Source organism: Lutra lutra, chromosome 4 (genome assembly GCF_902655055.1).
Source record: "Lutra lutra chromosome 4, mLutLut1.2, whole genome shotgun sequence".
Lineage (NCBI taxonomy): Eukaryota > Metazoa > Chordata > Mammalia > Carnivora > Mustelidae > Lutra > Lutra lutra.
The window spans coordinates 91,789,030-91,810,687 of record NC_062281.1 but is presented as its reverse complement, the minus strand read 5'-3'; the positions used below and the strand labels follow the sequence as shown (position 1 = coordinate 91,810,687).

The window sequence follows — 21,658 nt, the reverse complement described above, 5'->3', positions numbered from 1 at the left end:
TGTCATTAAAAAACTTTTATTTTTATTTTTTTTTTTACAAAGAATACCCCCAACTGGGGTGAAAATATATCTGGTTAAGTACAAAATATAGTTTTTATCATACAAAAAGATAAACAGTTAAAAAAACAAACAAAATGAAACCACCTTCAGCCCACATACTTTCTCAGTAAAGGATGGAGCTCAGTGCTCTGACACAGGACAGTGAACAAAGTGCTAAGGCTAAGGGTGACTGACCAAGTGCCAGGGGCTGCAGTGAGAGAGGACTGTTGATATCCCTGCCTCCTAACACTGGGCAGAAAGGGAGCTCTGGGGGTTTTGGTGAAGACCTGCCCTCTTGTTTCTCATGGCAATGTCTGGAAGCTCTGATCACAGTATCAGGGGCATCTCGATCTAGAGTTCCTTCTCAAGTGTGGAGAAGTCACAGTGGCCAAGGCTGATAGCAGCAACCCTTCTCACAGAATTATTAGAGTGTCAGAATGACAGAATTCTGTACACTGGGACAAAGTCTCAAAAGTGAGGAATAACATGATATATATATTTTTTGTCACTGTGCTTACCCCTAGAAACATAGTAGACCAGTTTTAGCTTACATTTGAGATCAGGGGGAAAAAAAGAAACACCCAAAATTTGACAGGAACTAAAGTGCTAAGAATTATCACCTCAGAATCCATTCCAAGGAGTCACATAAGAAAAACACATTCTCCTGCATGAAAACATTTGCCAACAGGAGAACACAGTGCAATAGGCTCTAAAAATGGCTTTTAAGACCTTTGGTGGGGCATAGTTACAACTGCTTTAAGCCAGATTGAAGTACATTCTAAGCAAAGACAACCGTAGAGCCTTTTCTCTTTAATTCACATGGGAAGTTCTCTCCAATATCAAACCAAATCAGCTCTGGAAGGTTTATGCTTTGTTTTTTCTCTCTGTAAGTGTAAAAACAAAGGGCAACACCTATTTTAAGAACCTTCTTGTCCCAAACTTTTGGCCATGATATTTTCCTTTTTGTTTTCCTCGTTTGCTAAATTGGCTCTGCTCCACATAACACAAAAGTTCAAGATACATAATCCTCTCCAAAAAACCTGGGGAAGACCATGTCAGGAGGCCATTTCTGCCCCTTCTTCAAAAACTACTAAAATGCCTCAGTTTTTAAGATCTGAGAAAACGGGATGAGCCCGAGTTTTTCTAGTGTGTTTTTAAACCCATCCAGCAAACACTCCCATATCACAACATCTCACTGCCTGAGGACGTGTGCGCACCATTTAAGGCCCAGGAGATTGCCTGATCACCTCCTACATTGTGGAATCAGAGGCTGGGGTGGGCCCATACCCCACTGTAGAGACTCTTGAGTCTCTGAAAAATTAAGAGTCCAGGAAGAGAGGTGAAAGAAACAAGTTAAGTACAGCTGCTTCTTTTCTTCCACATGTTCACTGCACATTGTTGTTGAGGATGCAGGGATCCACCTGGGGGAGGCAGGGCGAGAAAAAAAAGAAACGACCATTTTAGTTTGGGTAAGAACGAAAAGAACCACCCAGTTTAGCAATCTCTCCCACTCAACTTCCTATAGAAGGCTTAGGACAAATGCAGCGGTAAAATGACAATTCTCACCTCAGTATAAGTAGGTGGTGGCATGAACTTGAACTCGGGAGCATACATAAAAATAGGGCTGTCTTGGGAACCATCTGTGTCATCTAGCAGAGGAGTGGTGGGGCTCTCCAATCGGTGATCTTCAGGAATGATATCCATATAGCAAGGAGGAGCTGGAAAAAACATAGGCATAAGAAATCTGCCCATGAAATACCATCACAATTTCACAAACCCAAGCAGGCCAAAGAAGAAAAGACATTAGGTCTGGCTCACCTTCTGGAGTATCAGGGATGTTGAGATCTACCCAACTCATTTCAGAGCTGGTCCGACTGGCCATGCTGGATGTCCGGCTGCTCAGACCTGACCTGCTACCAATTACCAGGGGCAGATCAAGGATGACCTTCTTGGAGCCAGGGACACTAACATAGATCTACAAAGGAAAATGGTAGTTCATTAGACTAGAGGTCAGGAGAAACCACTGCTATTTTGAAAGATGAACAATTTCTCTGACTCCACCCACTCACCAGTAAGGAGTATTCAACTCGAAGGATGTTGCAGCCCAGGATAGAAGGCCTGATCTTCTGCACCCGAAGACTCTTGCCACGCCATGATGCACAGGTTCCTGAGATGATATGATTGCCTCTGACTGATGACAACTTCTGCGTCAGCACCTTGGTTTGGCCATTTGCAAGGTAAGTGTGGCGGGCTACTATGGCAGCTTTGGGAACCACGATTCGGGAAGATGTATTCTCGAAGTCAGCATGAATAGAAATCTCATCACCTAATAATGAGAAAGATGAAAACTTATTAGCTGATGCTTAGTACAATTAATGGCTTTTATTCTATTCTCTATCCCCTGATCTCATTCCCAAAACCACAGTTTCAGTTTCATTAGTCTACCATTTTAAATTCAAGGTTTTTACCTTCACAGAATCCTTTTCTGTCAATTCGGGCAGAGACAGACACTTGTCCATCCGGAATGAACATGCAGGAAACTTTCTTCTCCTTTTTAGCAGACACAGGGGCCTATATTCAAGAGGAGTAAAAGAAGGCCTTTTGAGAATTTCTAGAGATCCTTCTCCGCTTCTTTTTCCTTTCCACTCCTTACTGAGAATAGGCAACTTTCTCTCCCACCCCTGAGGTGTTTCAATCTGATGCCCAAGACTCTTGACTTATCATCCCTAAAATCCAAAGAAGAGAATTTTAAAATGAATCTCACCATTAAATCAGGAGTATTGACATCTACTAAATCCATCACTTCGAAGATTTTCTTTGTCTCTTGAGATGGCTGGCTGGGGCGATCAAGAAAAGCCTTCACCCAGTAGTTTACACACCCATATTTTCCTTTGAAGGATGTTCCCAAAGGCCTGTGTCAAGAAAAAAGAAGCGATTAATCCAAAAGTCCTCTCCACCAACAGTAAATGATCAAAGGTGGGGACAATTTTGAGGCATTAAAAAAGTCCAAAGATGTATTTAGCAGACACCTACCCCTGAGGAAGCTCAAAGCCAAACTTGTACTCATATTTGTTTCCAGGTCTCATGATCACCATCTCATTCTCACCTAAGAGTAAGAAAAAAAGAGTAGCCCATCAGGTTTCCTGTTACACTTAAAATGCATCCGTGAGATAAGGAATTCTTGGGCAGCATGCAAGCCTATTGTAGCTCCCCCATTTTCACCCCTTATATTCTTAAAAGGAAAGATTCTGATGCATTGTGTTGGACAAAAAGTTACAAAGCCCTGCAATGATGAAAGGCTCAACCAGGACAGAGAAGCTACCATCCCCTCAAACAGAAAACAAGAATTAACTTCTTTTCAGGAAACCTTTTAACAGCTTAAGGCAACATTCCTCAGGATCACCTTCAGAACACAACACTAAGAAATTCTAGAAACCACCCCTTTTGAGGACAGAGTCTGCAAGTTAAAACTAAAAAAGGAAGCAACACGAAATTCAAGCTGCTCAACCTGAGCAACTTCGAATATTTAGCATAAGCTCCAATCATTCGTTTCAACTGCCCTCTGGAATGTGCTTTCAGCCGGCCACTCACCTGTTGGCTGGTCTTCCAGGAGGAGGGTGTCTTCGTAGCGCAGGTACTCAGAAGTCTGCTTGCACTGCTGGGATCCCTGCATCCACAGGACTTTGGCGACTCCGCATGCCAGGATCCTGACAGCTTTAACTCGAGTGACTTCGCACACCTCCACTATCACCCGGCCAGCCACTTTCTCCCCACTGCCGTACACCTTTTCAGGGTCGTTAAAGACCACCTCAAAAGATTTGATCTTCTTGAACATCACCATGATTGGGCTGGGTTGCCTTAACAATTATAAGCAGGGGAGGAAAAAAATCCCAAATTTCCAAATCCACAAACCCCTCTGGAATAAATTATTTCACTCTTCAACTCTCCACTAAGCTTTCAAAACGATGTCAGAAAAACGTAAGCTGTAGATTATGCCAAGGGAGCTCCAGAAAAAAAAAAAAAATCAGCTTTCCTTTCTATCCTCCAAACAGCTGGAGGATCGCTCTGGATCTCGGCGGGGCGGTTCACCCGTCTGGGTCAGAGAAGAGAAAAGGCTACTTGCAAGTAGGAGCCGGAAACTGCTTTATATAGTAGCGCAGTTGAGCAGGGCCACGCGAGCGCCGGTGCGGAGGCTCGTGCTGCCCTCGTGCACAGCCCCCCCATTGGCTGCCCGGTCCTTGTTTACCAGGAGCCCAACCAATCAGCGAGGTCGCAGCGGCGCGTGGACACGGTGTGCTCCTGGCGGGGAAAATGGTTGTTGTGCACCACCGCGTCGCAGGGAGGAGGGGGCTAAGGGGCTGCGCAGTGGCTTCCCTCCGGCCCGAAAGAAGCGGGGGCCTCGCTGACGCTAAGATTTATCGCGGGTTAGTGGCGTCGGAGGGCGGGTGCAGATGCTTCTGGACTGGGAGCAGGGTTTGAGGCAGAAAGAAAATGTGCTTAGGTGGGTATTTCTCGCCTAGCCTTAGCCAGCGCAATTAATTTACAGGCGACCGTTTATTGCCGGCTTGCAAGTCGCGAGTCCTGTGAAAAATAATCCCATAACTCCAAGAATACTTCAGAATTGGGGCGGAGGCCAGGGAGCTCTGGCGTTACTGTTCAGGAGGATCCCTTTTGTCCTTCTGCCCCGCATCTTTGTCCAACCCCCAAACTACTGTGAAAGAAAGGAGAACTTGTGACAGATTGTAAACCTCTCTTCAGTCCTCAGTGGACAGTGAGTATGGGGGCAGGGGGCGTGCTGTTCAGCCTTCTCTCCCCCTTTCTAGTCCGTCAGAGCTCAGGGCCCCGAGCCTGTGCTGTTCTCACCCCCTGTACCCTCTATTCTGTTTTCTCTGTTCTCTGGAACGGAAATAGGGCGTGTTCACATCCTGTAGCTTATCCACTCATCTCTTTAGTTTCTACCTGCAAAGTTGGGGAACACTTTGTTATGTTCCCCCAGTTACCTATTACTCTTCAGTAAGGTGTGTACTTTGGGCTCTGTTCTCTCTCTCCCTCCCTCCGTGCTTCTTCAGGAAAGGACAGAAAAGGAGAAGAGATACTTCACTCTTTCCATTTTGCTTCTGAGTTGTTTGTGCTCTTTCTCGTCCTCATCACCTCTGCGACCCACTAAATCAAAGGCACATCCCTAAATCTGTTGCCAGTACTCCTCACAGCCTAGTTAAAAGTTCTCTTGTTTATAACCAATATGTCAGTGGAGAGACGGCTGTATTCCTGTTTGAAGGAAGATCTTCCCTATCTTTTAAAAGTGTTTTTCTAAGCCCTTTAGAAATCCCGGTGAAGAAAGAAGACAGAAGGGTCACTACGACACTATAAGTTTAAGCTACAAGATACCCTGACTCCTCACTCTGCTGTTATTTGGCTGTGAGGATTTCCCCCAACCTAGCCATAAGATACCTTAAGGAGCTATCTCATGAGAAATTATTCATAAATGCAATTAGAAAAACTTGCAGAGGGGCGCCTGGGTGGCTCAGTGGGTTAAGCAGCTGCCTTTGGCTCAGGTCATGATCTCAGGGTACTGGGATCGAGTCCCGCATCAGGCTCTCTGCTCGGCAGGGAGCCTGCTTCCCTCTCTCTCTCTCTCTGCCTGCCTCTCTGTCTACTTGTGATCTCTCTCTGTCAAATAAATAAATAAAATCTTTAAAAAAAAAAAAAAAAAAGAAAAACTTGCAGAGATACAGGGATTTCCACCCCTCCCCCACCTTGTCTTTGAATTCTGGCACTCTCCTATTTCTGTGTTGAGGTATCAGGAGATTTTCATCCCTATCTCTCTCTCTCTTTTTTTTTTTTTTTTTTTTTTTTTTTTTGGTGTGTGCTGGAAAGAGGAAGACAGTGTTTCCAGGATTGAGATGAGGAAGTAAATAAGAAGCATTAAGATATACAGCAATCTTATTCTCAGCAAAAAGGCGGCTATCCATTGCTATTAAGAATCCTTCTTCCTTCCTCATACACCATAACTGAGTTGACACCCTAAGGCTAACAAGTTAGAACTCAGCCCCACTATTAAGCAAGCTTAAGACTCAGACATCAAAAAACTCTGTTGGAAAACACACCCACTATCAACCCCCAGGAACAAAAAGGGGAACATGTTGATCCTTAGGGTGTGTGAGTTTGAGGTGGCACCCTGTTTTAGAAACCTAGTCAACAAGGTTTGAGTTGTTTTTTAGTGGGTCAGCAATATTGATCGAATTATCAGGAGCAGGCAGGGTAGGACTCTCGCCAAAGTAATTTTAAAAATTCAGAACTGTGGCTTTGGGGAGAACTTCCTTTTTTTTCTTCTTCTTCTTTTTTTTGAGATTTTATTTATTTGAGAGAGTAAGGGAGAGAAAGAGCATGAGTAGGGAGGAGAGAGGGGGGGAGCAGCAGATGCCCCACTGATCAGGGAGCCTGATGCAGGAATCAATCCTAGGACCCTAGGATCATGACCTGAGCCGCAGGCAGACTGAGCCACCCAGGCACCCGAGAACTTTCATTTTGATGGGTATGAAAGTGGACATGAATACAAAACAGCAAAATGTTTACAAAGAAATAGATGAATCCGGGGTGCCTGGCTGGCTGCATTGGTGGAGCACGCAAATCTTTATCTCTGGGTTGTTAAGTTCGAGCCCCACATTGGGTGTAGAGATTACATTTAAAAAAAAAAAAATATTAGTCAATATTGTTAAACAGTGTGTGATATGTAGCTACATAGTTTTTGAGAGGAAAGAAGGAGAGGTGAATAGAAATAGATCAGGATGGTAGTGATTCTGGACATCTTAGAGAAAAAGAGAATGCTGATATTTGTTTATTTGGGCACATATATGAAGGGACAAATTTTTTGAGCTTTTTAAAATCAAGCAATTCTCTCTTGCAATAAATTCCTCTCTGGGCTCAGGGTTTTTTTCTTTCCCACTTTGCAGAACTCAGTACAGACCACTTGTTTGCTCTGTGCTATGTCTGGATTCCCTTAAATGCCAAAAAACTATTTAGCTTTGGCAGTAAGCAGCTGCTTACCAGGCCCCTGGCCAAGGCATGTTCTGAAATGAAGCCCTCTTGGACAGAGTTGTTTACGACCTTTCACCTTATAACCTGGTATTGAGATAAAAATTTGCTCCCTGATTCTTCTTTTTCGGTTCCTGAATCAAAGGAAGAAAAAATCGTGTAAGTTCCTGTCCTGAGAACAGGGTACAAACACTTGTGGAATGCCGGGGCTGGGGGTGGGAGGGGTCCAGGAGGGACAGCCTAGTCAGGTTAAGTCAAGGAGTTTTCAAGTGAGATCGTCTTTACCTGTGCCTTCCCCACCCTCTTCAATCTTTGTGCCAATAAAAATCAAAAGGTGATAGTTTGTTTTACTGGAGTTGGTTAAGTAAAGCCAAAGCTTTCAGGGAGAGAAATGCCCTCACTACTCTGTTACCAGTCCGAGTCAGAGCTGGTTGTGTTTCTTTCCTTAGCTTCTGGTCTGATAAACAAATTAACCCCTTTGTCACCTCCACTCTGTGAACTTCCCTTTACTCTAACCTATCAGCTTTTCCCATTTTCCCCCTAGACAATGTTAGGTTAGAGGCAACTAAAAGTAGAAAGAAGTATGGAATTCCAGACTGCTCAACTGTGTGTATGCCTCCAAGTCATTAATAATATTCAAAGTGACTTTTTTGTCATTTATTGAGCACGTATAATGGACGAAGTCCTTAATATAATTATTTCAATAACATTTTATTTATAAATGAATCTGTCATCTGTATGTTCCAGAAAGGATTTAAGGTAGATTATTTCATTGAATTCTCACAATAACCCTGTGACTCAGGGTTGATTAAGTCAGGCTCAGAGGATTAAGTAATTTGCCTGAGGTCATAGATTTTGTTAATAGAGCAAGATCTTGAACCCAAGTTTGTCTGGACTGAAGTATGAAGTCTTTCTAATGTGTTGTCCTGTCTCTCAGTGCTTTAACACATTGTATCTTATTTGATCCTTGCTATAAAGGATAAGGATTCAGGGCAAGACTCACAAAATTTTAGAGTCAAAGCAAACTCTACCAGTCTTCAAACAACCACCACCACCACCCCACAAAAGAGACACACACACACACAACCTACCCCTAGGACATACAGCTGGTAACCGGTGGGGCCATTCTCCAAATCCAGGATCCTTAACACTTAATATAAAGCTCTTGTCTCTAGGATGCTTTGCAAGCATTCTTGTTTTTTTAATTTAGGTTTAATTATTAAAAACACCTTATCTGGAAGCCCACACTTCATGTTTATTGGAGTCTGTTTTTCTATCATGTGGAGGAAAGAATGGACATCTAGGAGTTGCCCAACTTCAGGGAGAGATGGGGAGAGAAGGTAAATTAATTTGTTCAGAACTACTGTAGACTCATTTAGATACTTCTTAAAATTGCCTTATTATATAAGAAATGTAGTTCCCTTCTCATGCTATTACTCCTCTGTTTTCTTTCCTGTACTATTATATTTCTTAAGAGAATAACTTATACAGGCTTTCTGCATTGACTAAGTTTGTCTCTTTGTAGTCTGGCTTCTGCTACCACTGAAATGGTTTTCTTCAAGGTTTCCAGAGGAAACCAGAATGCTTTTTTGGCCTTATTCCCTTTGGCTTCTATATAGTTTGAAATTGACATCTTTTTAAAATGTAGACATTCATCTTGAGTTTTGGACTTTCTTCTTTTCTGGCAATTTTTTATTTCTCTGCTCCCAAAAGCTTTTCTCGAGGACTTGTCCTTGGCCCTCTCCTTTTCTTCCTTTAAGCTTTGCTCTTCAGTTTGCCCATCTGCACATCACTTATGTAAAATTTTTACTATATCTTTAGCCTGTTTCCAAAGCTTCAGCTAGCATAGCAAATTCAACTTGTCCAGTATAGAATTCATAATCTTCCCCCTGTGTTCAAACTCAGTTCTTTCCTTTGTTTCTTTTAATGGAACCATTATACATCCCCCAATTATCAAGGCTTAAAATCCAGGAACTGCTTTTGATTCCATCCTATCTATATGACATTCCCCACATCCAATCAATTGCCAAATTCTGTGGAGGCCATCTTTCTAGGGTTTCTAGAATTTACCTCTTATTTATTATTCCACTGCTAGCACTCTGATTCATGTCCTTGTTCCTTTTGCCTAGATTATTTTAATACCTTGTAACTGACCTTTCTGCTATAATCAATAGACCATAATCAGATTAATCTAACAAAATTGAACTCCTGTCTGTTCCTGTGATGCTCCAAAACCCATTGATTACTAAATCAAATCCAAATGCTTCAACCTAGCCTTTAAAGTCTTCACAAATTGGCCTTAACCAAACTTTCCAGTCCCGTTTGCCTCTACTTCCTCATCTATGTACCCTATACCTCAGCCAAACCTGAGTACTCAGTGTTCCCCAAATACATCCTTCTCTGCCTTTACGTCTTTGGTTATGCTTTTCTCTTTACCTGGAATGCCTAACCTTCCTCCCCCATCTCTGCATTTTGAAATCCTACCCACTCTTTTGTTGATAGCCAAATGACTTTCCTCTATGAAACCTTTCTTGATTCCCAGGCCTCTCATCTTTCACCTTGCCATCAAGTAGAATTTCACTCTTTTAAATGCTCCGTGACACAAATGTTACTTATATTTCTTATATTTCCTCTTTTCTCTCCTGGACAATGAATTCCTAGAGAGTCTTTTTTTTTTTTTTTTTTTAATCTTTGTATTCTTTATAGCATCTTGCAGAGTACATTTCATAGGTTAAATATATTATTAAATATAAATTGAATTGGTAGGTTGGGGTGTGTCTATAGAATAGAATATGCCACTAATCAGAATCTAGTATTGTTTCTTACCAGTATAAGACTTTAAATTTCAACCTCACTTCCTTCTGCTGTACTAGAACATATGCAACCAGTCCTTTCCTCAAAGCCTATGGCCCAGTCGTGTATCAGAGCAAGCGTGGTAAGTCAGTGAGAGGCGATGATTTGTTTTTCTGAGGGGAAAATTGGACTATGTTGATATTTATAAACATGAGAGATTTGGGACATTGTGTGCTTAGCCCAACTTCCTCTTTTCTGAGAATTTTTTTCTTACACAATTCAGTAATCCATTTGCTCAGCCCTGCCACCTAGTGGGTGGACTAATGTATTGTCAAGATCCTTAGTCCAAGAATTGTCTCAAATGCATGGAAGATTTTCTGAGACCTGAAACCCTGAGTGACAAAGATGATTCTTTGATTGTGAGAAGAAGGAGCAAAGGAAAGAATATGGTATTCATGCCTGAGAGGAAGAAACTATATATTAAGCCAGTTTTCTATTTTTTACCCAGACTAACATTTAACAATACGTTCTTTGTTAATAGCATTTTATAGTGTATATAGAGCTATTTATGCATGTGCATTAGTAAGCAATTCCATTAACATTTGATTCTAACTAAATAGGCAGGTAGATATTTTGCAGAAGAGGATATTGTGATTCAGAGAGTTCAACTGACTTGCCTAAGGTCACACATCTAGGATAAAATTCATCTGACTTATGGCTGAAAATCTAAGTAGTCCATCTCTGCTCCTTAAACAAAGAAAATTAATCTCCCTTATAAAGATTGATTTCTACTAGCATATTTAATTGCCACCTTCTTTGTATTCCTACAGTATGTTGGACATACTTTTAAATATTATGAATATTGATCATTTATCTTATAATTATCTGTGTTTCTTCCCACCTAAACCAAGTTCCCTGAAGGTAAGAACCATGTTTGTCTTATGGCCTGGCATAATTTAGGTGATTCAAAAATTCTAAAGAAGGGTCAAAATCAATCAGTAGGATTATTTTAGCCTGATCAGCTAATGTGTAGATAGATAGCCCCTCCCATGACTCGTCCTTCTTGTTCTTGTCTGTTCTCCATCACTACATCTCGAGGCCGAAGGCTTGTCTGTGGTAGGTGCAGGGCTGTATTCTCCACACAGAGAATACCACAGCAGAATATTTTCTGTTTTTGATGCTATAGTTTTAACAAAGGGACTTTCAATTCTTGGCCAGGGTGAGGTGGGCTGGGAGGGCAGGATGAAGAAGCTGACTGATTTTTTAAAAATCTGACCACTCATTTCTCAGAGATAGGAGTTGGAGAAAAGTGCTGTATCAAAGACTGATTACATAAAGATGTGGTATATGCATACAATGGAATGTTACTCAGCATTAAAGAAATGAGATCTTGCCATCAGTGACAACATGGATGGACCTACAGAGTATTATGTTAAGTGAAATAAGTCAGAAAGAGAAAGATAGATACCATATGATTCCACTTATATGTGGAATCTAAAAACAAAATGAATGAACAAACAAAAAGAAATGGACCCTTAAATACAGAGAACAAACTGATGGTTACCAGAGGGGAGGGGATGAGGGTGGGCAAAATGTGTGAAGTGGAGTGGGAGGTACAGCCTTCCAGTTACAGAATGAGTAAGTCATGGGGATGAAAAGTACAGCCTAAGGAATATAGTAAATGATATTATAATAGTGTTGCATGGTGACAGATGTTGACTACCCTTGTGGTGAGCATAGCACTAAACTGTAAACTTGTCTAATCACTATGTTGTACACCTGAAACTAATGTAACATTGTGTCAACTATATAGTTATATATATATATATATATATATATATATAATATATATATTACATATATATATATATATATATTACATATATACATATATATATATTACATAATATATATATTACATATATATATATATATATATTATATATATATTATATATATATAATATATATATATAATATAGGTTCTTTTATATTTGGTTCTTTGAACCAAGAGCAGATAATGATTCCAAAATCATTAGCCCTGTAGTGAAGGCAAATTCCAGTTATCCTGCCTGATTTCTCTTTCACTTTCTGAAAGCCCACCTTACATTCACACGCAAGTTTTATCTCAGGAAACATATGTAATATATTTCTTCCTGTTGGGAAGGATGATGAATAATTTGGTTTGGGAGTAGGCAGAAAAATTGAGGAAGGCCTTTTATTTTCTAATGCTTTGCCTTCTCTCCTTTCCTTTATGCTGGAGCAGTTTTCTGGCACTGATTTTGGGAACCATAATTACTGCAGCACGGAAATTATCTCTATTTCCTTGAGAAGAAGTGTGGGGAGGAATTTGCCATAAAGCACACAAAGTGGGTGAAGTGGGTTGGGAGGTGTTGGGTAGACCTAAGAAGTGTGTGAGGTGGCCACAAGTTTGATAATTAAGAGGAAAAGCTCAGGACTGGCCAAAGTGGTAATGTCTTCCCTTTTAAAAAAATCAAAATAATGTTGCTTAAAATCACATATTTAGGGCTTACACAAAAAACACCAGTTCTAATGCCCTCCTACTGAGACATTCATTAGAGTCTCTTCCAATTCAGTTAGCTTTTTTATCTGGCATTCACTTCCTATTTCTAGGTGAAATGTTTCTCCTTTGACTTCTTAATTTAGAAATAGTAGACATAGATTTTACTTTTTTGTTATAGTAATTGAAATGTCAGCTTTCACATCATGTTGTATATCTGCCTTCTCTTTCCTTTTACCTCATTCTCCTAATACTTATAGCACAGTTTGGGCTGTATCAATAGTTAGTGTTTACATTAATGTCGCTGTGTAAATAATATCCACTGTGGAGCCAAGTAATATATTTTCATTGTTTCATGTCTTGAACAACCCTTTGTTTGTTGTGAGGTTATATGTAATAATTTATTTAAACAATTTATTTAACTGTGCCACTACCTCCAATTTATTCCTGAAATGCCTATTCCATCAAATATTTATTAGAATTTTCTCTCAAATGACCAACATACCTAATAATCTAAGAAATCACATTTCCTTTTCTGGGAGACTCGCCCCAGCCCTAGTGAGTAATTCTTTTTAGTCACCATCGCCATCTGCTGACCATTGGTGGAATTGAAACACAGAATTATGAGGTGCAGGGCTGATGTTTTTAAGCCAGAAAATGTGCTTTCTATGGTATTTGACCTTTGGAATGACAATCTGGAGGAAGGAATATGTCCCTGTGATAGGAGTAGAAAAGAGAATATAAAATCATGAAATACTCCCTCTCCCTTGCCCCGTCATCCTCTTCTTTTCTGTGTTTTCCTAGAAGAACAAGTCTGTTCTTATATATCGTACCTTATGATGCTGTGGTCATTCTAAGCCTTTGTCAGATCCACCAAAGGAAAAGGGAAAGATGGGTTACCTGTTTGTTTGTTTGTTTGTTTTTTAATTTTAGCTTTATTGGGTATACTTGATGTAAGATGAACTACACATATTTAAAGTGTATAATTTCATGGGTTCAGGGGTGCCTGGGAGACTGATGGTTAGGTGTCTGCCTTCAGATCTGGTCATGATCCCAGGGTCCTGGGATGGAGCAGGTCCCCCAGGGGGGACTCTGCATCGTCTTCTCCCTCTGCCTGCTGTTCTGCCTGCCTGTGCTTGCTCTCTCTCTCTCTCATTCTCTGTCAAATAAATAAATAAAATCTTAAACAAAATAAAGTATATAATTTCATGGGTTCTAACATATGTATACCCATGAAATTGCTGCCACAATCAAGTTAATGAACATGTTACTTCCCATATTTCCTCCTTCCCCTTTGTAAGCCATCCCTCCCTCCTTTCACCCATTCCTAAGCAACTATTGATCTCCTTTCTGTCCCTATATATTAGTTTACATTTTCTAAAACTTTATAAAAATGGAAACAACCAATATATACTCTTTTTTGTTGTAGTTTGGCTCCTTTTGTTTGCATAATTATTTTGAGATTCATCATGTTATGTGCATTTGTAGTTTTTTTCATTTTATTGCTGACTGATATTCTATTGTCTATGGATTTATCACCACTGGTAAATTGTGATTAAAATTTATCTCAAATGACCAACATACTAATAATCTAAGAAGTCAGATTTCATCTGTTGGTGGATATTGGGGTTGTTTCCAATTTTTCTGGTTATTTCAGAGAAAACTATAATGAACGTTTGTGCATATGTCTTTGTGCTGACACACATTATCATTTCCCTTGGGTCACTAATTAGAAGTGGGATGTTTAGATCATATGGTAGGTATATGCTTAATTTTAATTTAGAGAAAAACTGCCAAACCATTTGTACAAACTAGTTGTAGCATTTTACATTTCCACCAGTAGGTTGTGAGAGCTCCACTTCTTCCAACACTTGATATGGTCAGTCTTTTTAATGTTAGCCATTGTAGTGGTTGTGTAGTGTTTTCTCACTGTGACTAATTTGGTTGGCATTTCCCTAATGACTAATAAAGTTGACTTTTCATGCGTTTATTTTGAACTACCCATTTTTTTTTAAAGATTTTATTTTACTCATTTATTTGACAGACAGAGATCACAAGTAGGCAGAGAGGCAGGCAGAGAGAGAGGAAGGGAAGCAGGCAGAGAGAGAGGAAGGGAAGCAGGCTCCCTGCTGAGCAGAGAGCCCAATGTGGGGCTCGATCCCAGGACCCTGGGATCATGACCTGAGCCAAAGGCAGAGGCCTTAACCCACTGAGCCACTCAGGCGCCCCTGAGCTACCCATTTTTAAATTTTTTATTTATTTTTTATTTTTTTAAAGATTTCATTTATTTATTTGACAGAGATCACAAGTAGGCAGAGAGGCAGGCAGAGAGAGAGGGAGAAAGCAGGCTCCCTGCTGAGCAGTGAGCCCGATGCGGGGCTCAATCCCAGGACTCTGGGATCATGACCTGAGCCGAAAGACCTGAGCCGAAGGCAGAGGCTTTAACCCACTGAGCCACCCAGGCGCCCCTACCCATTTTTAAATAAACACTTCACTTGTACTAGGGCTAACCTTAAGTTTGGGCAAAAGAAACAGTGTTACATGACAGGTACCATAGAAAAATCTCATTCATCAGTTGGCCATGAAATTGTTAACTGACTTGATATTCCCACATCTGAGGGATAAAGTTACTCTTTTGAGTTCAGAGAACCAATTTAAAGAGCAGTTAAGAAGGAAGTCACTTGTGTGGAGGCAGCCACACAAGCTGCACTCCTTGCCCACCTCCACAACCGGAATCTTCAATGGCTCTGTTTCCTTGACAACACAGTGTAGTGATGAAGAGTTAAGGCTCTGGAGCCCAATCACCTGGGTTCAATAGTTATTGTCAATTACTGAATTAAATACTGTTCAGCCATTTACATGCTATGTGATTGTGGGCAAGTTGCTTAATCTTGCTGTACCTCAATTTCCTTATATAAAAGTGAAGATGACACTATTACCTTCCTTAGAGAGTTGTGAAAATTAAATGAATTAATATGTTAAAAATGTTTAGAACATTACCTGGTAATATTAAGCTCTCAGTAAATGTTAGCTATTAATTTAAATTCCTTGGACTCACTTTCAAGGTCCCTCATAATTTGGCCTCTGCCCATCTTCTATGCCATTCCTTCCTATCTACTTCATTTGAGTTTTGCTGGTTTCCTCATTGAAGAATGAATTTATGCACAACTCCAGACAGTCTTCATTGCCCTGGAAGGCCCTTAACAATTCAAATCTTTCCCAGTCTTCAAAGATCACTTCAAATCCCATCCCTTCTATTGCCTCTTATTATTTCTTTAATTCTCATCAACTATCTTCCATTATTTCATGTGTCATCTATCTTCCATCAACTAATTCCCATCTGAATTCATTGCATCACAGAATTTAGGGAATAACTGCACTCTCATCACTCCTCCATGTCAATCAGTTTTGTTTCCCTAGTAGCCTGTAAACATCCCAAGGGCAGAAATAGTATCTGATACTTCTGAGCCCTTTTTCGATGGAGTAAATACGTCGTCTTTACTCCATTTCAAGCATCTGTAAAGAGATTCACCAAAGGCAGCAGAAGAGGATGTGAAGAATTCATAGCTTTAATAACAGATTATGTAGGGGTGGGGATGCTAGCTGCTTTCCTATCCATGCCATGCTCCAAAGGTAGAGTTTCCCTTCTCCTAAGATCCAGACAAGCCCTGTTTCATTTCTGAGCCAGAAAGAGCACATCTTACCGACTTTTATTTATCAGATAGACTCCATCCTTAATCATTTCCTCCTCTTTCCATCTTCCAAGAGAAAATATTGTTGGATTTTTACATCTCTCATAGGTAATGGTCATGTCTTCCTCTTTCAATTCTTTCATCTTAAGTCTCAACCCTTAAGTTTTCTACTGGTCATCAAGACCCCTATAACCTCTAAGTTTGTTGGGGTGATTTCAGGAGTAGATGAACTAGAACAATCGTTTATCATAACTGGGACTGGGAAAATGGACAAAGAGCCCCTACAGAAGTCTAGATTACAGAAGCTTTGCCCAGAATCCTTACTCTGTGATCATTTCAGTCCTGGACTACAACCTTGTCTGACTCTGGTTAAATGTCATTATTTCATGTGTCTTCTAGTTCCCTCTGTTTCCTTCAGGGATTCTTCATGTTCTTCCCTGCCTGTCTCTATCCCCTGATCATTTCAAACCAGTCATGGGGTTGCTGGCCTAGTTACTGAATGCAAAGCCACAGAAGAAGGAGCCCAGATAGTGGGGCCAGGAGGGTTCCTGAGGAAAGAGTAACTCCGGCGTCTGAGGGGAAGAGATGCAGCTTTTCTAAGTCTGGCAGGAAAGCTCGGGCATCCTCCAAAGCTGCCTGAGCTGCCACCGTGAAGTTGGGGTCACCAGAGATCAAAACATCAAAGACACAAGAATGGAAGTAAGCGTCTTCTACGGGCAGCCCTTCCTTGCACAGCTGTTTGGCCGTATCAATGGTTATAGCTCCACGACGACTGCGTTCTGAGCGAGAGAGTCGCTGACTTGGGGGACACCCCCCAACACAGAGCTGCAGGTCCTGCTCAGCAGAGAAGGCCCTGGCCACATCCTCTGCTACCTTGATGGAGAAGGAGAGCTGCCCAGCTGTCTGCCGAATGATTATAGTTGTGCCGATATAGGCAGCTCGGATCTCCACATGATTCCCAGGATTAGCAGTTCGAATGGACAAACTAGAGCCCCCGGGTCGGTCACCTCCATTGATAGAACCATCTTCGAAGGCTGCTGGAAGATTGTCCACCTCAGCCTGGTAGACCTTCTGATCAATGCATTCCTGCATGTTCTTAAATATAATGGTGAGCTGTGAGGGCAAGAGGGAAAACAGTTCATTTGGGGCTCAGTACTTTGTCCCCTTACCACCAGCGGGCTCACACGCAGTCAGGGATCTGATCTGGGCCTCCAGAGTGGTCTTCTCTCACTCTGAACTCTTTGTATTCTAGTATTGCCCGGCGGTCCCTTCAACCCCTCCCTCTCCTTTTTGGTCTCAACCTCAGCAACTCACAGGAGAAATAAAAGTTTCCCTTCTGTAACTCCTCAACCTAGGACTCCTCAGCTTTCCCCTCAACTTTCTTTTATGTTTTCTGCATTTGAGTGAAATTCCCAGGGAGGGAAAGTGACTTAAGGAGCAAGTGTTGGTGGGAGGGAGTGGCGGGAGATGTCGGAGAAGTGGAGGAGGAGGAAAGGGAATGGCAGCGTTGCCGTGGAACAGTGAAGATGGGAGGGAGTGGTACCGTGGGGCGACCATGAGAGGGTTTGGAGGAGCTGCTGAGTCCCTGACCTTCCGGGTGGCGGTGGCGTTGGCCCCCGATGCCACTGGGGAGCTGGTGGCCTGGACAAAAAGGAAGTCATTATCCAGCAGGGGCCAAGCTCCTTGGACACGGCACGTGTGAAAGTGGTGGTGGAAGCTGCGCACGTGGGGGTCCCCAAAGGAGGCGCAATGCAGGAAGCGCGGGGGACGACCGTGCAGCCGGGAAAATTGGCCTTCATAGTCACAGGGGTCCGGGGCTGGGGGGCCGGAGGAGCGGACAGGGCCGGAGCCTGGAAGGGCGGGGCCGCGGGGCGGGGGAGGGGCCGTGGGGCCCTGGCGGGAGCAGTTGTACTGGATCATCAGGTCTTCGATGCCGTGCACCGCCGAATGGAAGGCCAGGTCCCCGCGGCAGGTGCGGGCGGTGCGCCGAGTACAGAGAGCGTAGGAGCGGAGGGCTCGACAGAGGCCACCGGAGCCCGCGCCACCCCGGCTCCCTGCTCCGGCTCCTGCTCCTCCTCCTCGAAGTGCTCCCGGTGAACCCCCACCTCTAAGGCTCAGGGTGGATGATACATACTCAGCATTGCAACGGAGGATCTTGCATTGAGAATGAGCTGAGGACAAAGGGAGAGGATTGTGAGAAGGCTCCTAGATCCCGGCTCAACTTCCCCAAGTCTGATGGAGGGGGTGGATTTCAGCTGCTCCTAAAACCCAAATGAGCCCGAGTTCCAGTCCTATCCCGGGTCCCCAGGCCCCAGCTCCCTAGTTCCTGTGTTCGCTGGGTCTTGATGAAAATGTGTAAGCCCGCTAGATCTCTTCTTCCTCTAGATGAAGCGCTTTTCCAGTGCCCTTCCCCAAGGCGAATGGGAAATAAAATATCTGTTGGAGAGTTGGGAGAGTGACTGGAACTCCCCAGCACCCATCCCTTCTCCTCACACATGCTCACCTGCCCACCCTTGCACAGCAGAGGACCCTCGGTTCCCCAGCCCTTCCCTAGCCCTTCCTTACCATGTCCACAGAGGAGCAGCAGGAGGGTGAGAGTGCTTAGAGTTGGGGGGCTGCCATGGGGGGACCAGCCTGGATTCCCCATACCTATCCGGCCAGGTCCCCCCAGGCTCCGGCTCTTTCCAGCTGATGACCCTCCTACCTAGTGAATTTTGACCGGACCTCCTGTAAGGGACTGAAAAAAGAAATTTGGCTGGGCATGGGGAGAGAGAAGAGTTGAAAATCATTCAGGATGATGTGAAGAGAATTTGCGAAGATCAGGAAAAGGATGAGCGGTCAGGAGTTGGGGAGAATAGGGTTCCCCAAACGAAGTGTGGCTGTTAAGCCTCTGTGCCCTGCTCTTGTGGCCACTTATGCAATACCCTGAGGTGGGGGTGGAAGGAAAGTTGACTGGACTGGCGGGGGGTGGGGGGACATGGGCAGAGTCCACTGTATTGCCCCATCCTGAACTACCAAACAACAGAAATATCAAAAAAGGAGGAATCATGTGGATGGATCAGACCCTAGTCATCTCAGTGGGCTCCTCAATAAGATTAGGATCTGAAAATACTTCAGAAACATACCTCTTATTTGCCCTTCCCCGTCCAGAGGGGATACCCTCCGGGGATCATTCATTTCTTTTCCTTCTTTGTGTCAGAATTTTTTGCAAGGAGTGAGGGTGGAATACCCGTTCCCTCTCTAGAACATCAGTATTCAAAGGGAAAGGGACCCATCTCATTAATCTGCTAGAGAGCTAAGAGTATAATCCCTCTCTCTTAACGAGTAACGGGATGCAAACCAAGCATGCAAACCAATATTTGTGCTGAGTCAACAGTTTTTGTATTTTTTTTTTTTAATTTTTCCAAATCTGACTGAAGAACCACTCTTTTCATCTTCCTTTTGCAAATTCAGAAGTTCTCAATCTTTTGATGAGGACAGGCCTTGGGGAGGGCCTAAGCCCCTCTTGCCAAACTCCCATTTCTTGGGGTTAAGATACGAGTGGAGTCAGAGTCATGCAGGAGGGAGAATAGGGTGGCAAGACTAGAGTGTGGGGATAAACAATTTACAAGGAGTAGCCCCACCCTTGGAAGCCCAATGTGAAGGGCACCGCTGAGTACAAGCAGGGTGGAAGGGTACCAATGACTAATCATCTGAGGCTAAATTTGGTCTTGGTGAGAAAACCACAGAATAGGGGATATGCAAAACTCCTAAAACTTCATCAGAAGTCTGAGGCAACAGGGTAAGGAGAAGGCTAAAATGGCCAGAGGAGAGATGGAAGATTAAACTTCAAGAGGCCAGTGGCCAGCAACCAGAAATAAGACAGGAGAAATGGAGATGGGGCACCTTGGTATGAAAGAGATCCTAGCTTTTGTACAAGAGACATTCAAGTAGGTGTCATAATTTTCTGAAAGTCTAACTTCATTCCAAAAGTTACTAAAGGAATTGCAATTTCATTTTGACTTACTGTTTCCAGAGGTCAAACATTACTCTGATATCCAATTCTCCAGCCATGACTGCCTACTCTGTCGGTCAGCTCCAGCCAGGGGATCCCCCGTCTCTTTCTCCATGTCTCCGCCAGGTTCCCACACCGGCTGCAATCTCACTGAGGTCAGGGAACTGGAGAAGTTTTGGCGTGGGGGGAAGGGGGAGTAAATGGCTGGCCAGAGTACTGGACAGCTGAGCGGGGGAGGGAGGTGGCTACTGAGTTGACTGTTTTAAAAATAGCTAAGTCCAAAATTCCAGGAAGGTTAGTTGGGGGTAGGGTATGGGTGAGGGGAGTGGGGAGGGTAGGAGGATTAGAAAGAATATGGAGTATAGGGTGCCAAGTGGGGAAGGGGAGACAGAAATATCATAGGCAAGTCAGATATCCACTTCCAGGTTATGTGACTAGTCACTGCCTACTCCAGGCAGCCCTCCAGCATTCTCAGTAAAAAACTCCCAGCCTTTAAAAACTAGAGTAGGTAATTACATACCTTTCTTTCACCACCCTCACCCCTGCTATATTGAATACTGCATTTAGTTTCTACTGAACACATCTAAGAGGTAGCTGACTTCAAATAAGGTCCAAGCAGAGGTAGTTCACAGCCCCTCCCTCATCTTTGCAGAGTATTTCAGAAGGACTAAAAAAGCCAGCTGTCCAGAGAAGAAATCTGAGCTCTGAGTTGCTTAGGAGGAGGGTTTGTTTCAGTCTACCAGCCCAGATCCTTGCAGCTGTTTATCCCCCTACCTCATCCATTTAATTCCCTTAGTTTATACAGCCATTCCTCTTCCCTCGCTCTCACCAACTCACACACAAAATATAAGCTTCTGCATTGTTAGAGGAGGAGGCTAACAGCAGAGGTGAAGAAGGAATAGAGACAGAGTTTTTAAAAGGTTACTCATCCACAGGGGAGGGGGACTTGGAGAGATAAACCGAGGAAAAAAGAGATTCAGAAAGATGCTTTTGTAGAGTAACATAATCTTGTGACCTTTTAAGATATTGCAACCAAGGGATTTAGCCATGTCGTATTTTTGCAGCCATAGGCATCTGGGATCATCATCTCTTATACTTGCCATGTGAAGTGACTACAAAGGCTGATTCCAAATAATGTCACTAAGGCATTTGATTAATTGGCTTTGCATTTAATTCAGAATCTAGAGGTCTACACAATATTATTCTCTTCATTATCCATATATTTCTGAAAAATTTAGATTTCTCTCAACCACATGAGTCCATAGCATAAGGATTTTATTACAAAAATGTAAAATGCCAACCAAACTATTCAAATGACTTTAAAACACAGTAATTTGACTAGGAAGCTCCTTTGAAAGGAGCCCCTTAGAGAAATGGCTGATTTCAGGTATGGGTCAGGAATTGCTCAAGATAAGCAAAGAAGCCTTCAAAAACTATTAGAACTGTATCAAAAGGACTCAGAGCAATTAGAATAGTTTACACTGGCTAATTTAAGTGTCAAAATGGATACTATTTGCATATTTGATATTTCAACTATCATCTTTGTATCAAATATACTTAAATCTATGAATTTGCTGCAATACTT

General features: G+C 42.6%; 2 protein-coding genes across 5 annotated transcripts; both read right to left on the bottom strand.

The window, feature by feature from the left end:
* Positions 1-4,167, bottom strand: TXNIP (thioredoxin interacting protein). The gene is made up of 8 exons (XM_047726135.1): positions 3,631-4,167; positions 3,073-3,145; positions 2,804-2,951; positions 2,508-2,610; positions 2,109-2,365; positions 1,858-2,014; positions 1,606-1,757; positions 1-1,460 (listed from the first exon to the last, which is right to left on the bottom strand). Exons 1-8 carry the CDS (start codon positions 3,878-3,880, stop codon positions 1,425-1,427), a joined length of 1,176 nt encoding a protein of 391 aa, XP_047582091.1. The 5' UTR covers positions 3,881-4,167; the 3' UTR covers positions 1-1,424.
* An 11,768-nt stretch (positions 4,168-15,935) lies between these two features.
* On the bottom strand, positions 15,936-20,245 carry HJV (hemojuvelin BMP co-receptor). Of its 4 annotated transcripts, none has more exons than XM_047726131.1 (4): positions 20,086-20,244; positions 18,645-18,816; positions 17,670-18,250; positions 15,936-17,192 (listed from the first exon to the last, which is right to left on the bottom strand). In XM_047726131.1, exons 2-4 carry the CDS (start codon positions 18,724-18,726, stop codon positions 16,572-16,574), a joined length of 1,284 nt encoding a protein of 427 aa, XP_047582087.1. In that variant the 5' UTR covers positions 18,727-18,816; positions 20,086-20,244; the 3' UTR covers positions 15,936-16,571. The 4 variants fall into 4 exon arrangements, with proteins under 4 accessions (XP_047582087.1, XP_047582088.1, XP_047582089.1 ...); XM_047726132.1 differs by having other exon boundaries at positions 18,645-18,834; positions 20,086-20,243; XM_047726133.1 differs by lacking the exon at positions 18,645-18,816.
* Between the last annotated feature and the right edge of the window lie 1,413 nt (positions 20,246-21,658).

Coding starts and splice junctions, on each gene's coding strand:
- TXNIP (XM_047726135.1), bottom strand. CDS start 3,880: ATGGTGATGTTCAAGAAGATCAAATCTTTTGAGGTGGTCTTTAACGAC. Junction 3,146..3,630: donor CCTGGAAGACCAGCCAACAG/GTGAGTGGCCGG, acceptor TCTTACTCTTAG/GTGAGAATGAGATGGTGATC. Junction 1,758..1,857: donor CATCCCTGATACTCCAGAAG/GTGAGCCAGACC, acceptor TGTTTTTTCCAG/CTCCTCCTTGCTATATGGAT.
- HJV (XM_047726131.1), bottom strand. CDS start 18,726: ATGGGGAATCCAGGCTGGTCCCCCCATGGCAGCCCCCCAACTCTAAGC. Junction 18,251..18,644: donor GCTGCTCCTCTGTGGACATG/GTAAGGAAGGGC, acceptor CTTTGTCCTCAG/CTCATTCTCAATGCAAGATC. Junction 17,193..17,669: donor ACGCCACCGCCACCCGGAAG/GTCAGGGACTCA, acceptor TTGCCCTCACAG/CTCACCATTATATTTAAGAA.